Source organism: Primulina huaijiensis, chromosome 12 (assembly GCF_012295235.1).
Source record: "Primulina huaijiensis isolate GDHJ02 chromosome 12, ASM1229523v2, whole genome shotgun sequence".
NCBI lineage: Eukaryota > Viridiplantae > Streptophyta > Magnoliopsida > Lamiales > Gesneriaceae > Primulina > Primulina huaijiensis.
This window is the reverse complement of record NC_133317.1, coordinates 6,220,769-6,222,814: the sequence shown is the minus strand read 5'-3', so window position 1 is coordinate 6,222,814 and position 2,046 is coordinate 6,220,769. Positions and strand designations below refer to the sequence as shown.

Here is a 2,046-nt window from a genome sequence, read left to right as displayed (position 1 = left end):
ATGTATATAATTTTATTCATTTTGATTTGTTAAACTCTCCAAAATAGAACGTAGATTATCTGTCCTATGGTAATAATATCGAAGTTTACAGTTTAACCAGTTTTCCATGGACAATGTGAAATCTTCCGTTACATCGTCACCTCATTATGGTACTCTGTATTACCATGTCGGGAAAGATGACAATACCGCGTTTCCTTGCACAGTCTCCCCCGTATATATAAATATATACGCGTATGTTTTTCTTTCCCCTGCTGAAACCCACCAAATCTCTCTACCATTCTCAAATATGCATTTGTAATCAGAGATACCACTTCCCCCGTTCCCTCTTCCTTCGTGAAAAAACCATGGAGAAAATGGTTTTTTCTTGGATGTGTCCGCTTTCGGTCCAAGTGGTTTCTCTGGCTCTCCTCCTTTGCTCACCGTTGATGTGCCTCGGAATCCGTACCTTTCCCACCGGACCTGTGACGGAGCCGGACTTCAACAGCCTCTTCGGGTATTCCGAGGCGCCGGACTACCGTAACGGAGTGCACTGTCCCAAGGCGGGGCCTTTCTCCGATCATCAACCCGGGAAATCGTTCTCCGCCTGTGATCCTTCTCTGGTGCACGTCGCGATGACCCTTGACGCGGAATACCTTCGGGGTTCCGTTGCGGCGGTGCACTCGGTCCTCCGCCACGCGTCTTGCCCTGAACACGTGTTCTTCCATTTCATCGCCGCCGAGTTTGACTCCGTCAACCCGCGGGTTTTAACGCGTCTTGTTCGATCTATATTCCCTTCTCTGAACTTCAAAATCCACATTTTCCGAGAGGATTCGGTGGTCAACCTAATTTCTTCGTCCATCCGTTCTGCGCTAGAGAATCCGTTGAACTACGCTCGAAATTATTTAGGCGACATTCTGGACTCGTGTGTGAATCGGGTCATTTACCTCGACTCGGATCTTGTCTTGGTCGACGATGTTATGAAGCTGTGGGAAGTGAAACTATCGGAGGAGAGAGCAATCGGAGCTCCGGAATATTGCCACGCAAATTTCACCAAGTATTTCACGGACAATTTCTGGTCCGACCCTGTTCTGAGCCGGGCATTCCCGTCGAGGAAACCGTGCTACTTCAACACCGGGGTGATGGTAATGGATTTGCAGAAGTGGAGGGAGGGGAATTACAGGAAGAAAATAGAGAACTGGATGGAATTGCAGAGGAGGAACCGGATATATGAGCTGGGTTCGTTGCCTCCATTTTTGCTCGTATTCGGTGGAAATGTGGAGCCAATTGACCACAGATGGAACCAACATGGGCTGGGTGGGGACAACGTCGCAGGATCCTGTAGGTCGCTGCACCCCGGTCCAGTGAGCCTGCTGCACTGGAGCGGGAAGGGCAAGCCTTGGGTTAGGCTAGATCAGAACGAGCCCTGTCCGTTGGATCATCTTTGGAAACCGTACGATTTGTACATGGGGAAATCGAGGGTACAACATCATCAGCATCATGTACAATCAAGGACTGTGTCAAGTAACTTGGTTGGTTATTCTAGTTATTTGTTTTAATCGATTCTTTGATTGGGTCATGAGCTATGTACATATCGAGTAGAGAGAAATAAGCAACTGGGATTGATTATATATATATATAAAAATAAAGGGTTCCTTCAAAGGAACCAATTTTGGGATTACATTGGTATTGTATTTAGCGAGGCATTCTTAATTCTTAAGAACATTTATTTGTTGTAATAAATATTATTGTACCAATCGGGTTATATGTGTTTATGGTCTTTGTAATAAGGCCAAGGCAAGTTGTTGACGTGGTCATATTTTAGTTTAATATTAATATTAATATGAAAATATACAAGTTGACAATGATTTATGGAACTATGTGAACTAAGATTATGTGCTTTTAATAGCTGTAAACTTCATAAATAATTTATAGTGATGTTCCAATGAACAGATGGAAATTTCATCAACGTGTAGTGTTTTTGTTTCGTTGTAATTTGGCCATTGACTTCAAAAGTTTATTCAAAAAGATGATACGATGTGGAAGATTCACGTTCTCATAAATTTTTGA

At 43.7% G+C, this 2,046-nt stretch overlaps 1 protein-coding gene across 1 annotated transcript; it reads left to right on the top strand.

Moving 5' to 3' along the window:
• Nucleotides 1–244: 244 nt before the first annotated feature.
• On the top strand, nucleotides 245–1,751 carry LOC140989210 (probable galacturonosyltransferase-like 9). Its single transcript, XM_073458350.1, has one exon. The coding sequence runs from the start codon at nucleotides 345–347 to the stop codon at nucleotides 1,533–1,535; it is 1,191 nt and encodes a 396-aa protein (XP_073314451.1). The 5' UTR covers nucleotides 245–344; the 3' UTR covers nucleotides 1,536–1,751.
• The last annotated feature ends 295 nt before the right edge of the window (nucleotides 1,752–2,046 follow it).

Bases quoted from the DNA above. Each gene is read 5' to 3' on its own strand.
- LOC140989210 (XM_073458350.1), top strand. From the start codon at position 345: ATGGAGAAAATGGTTTTTTCTTGGATGTGTCCGCTTTCGGTCCAAGTG.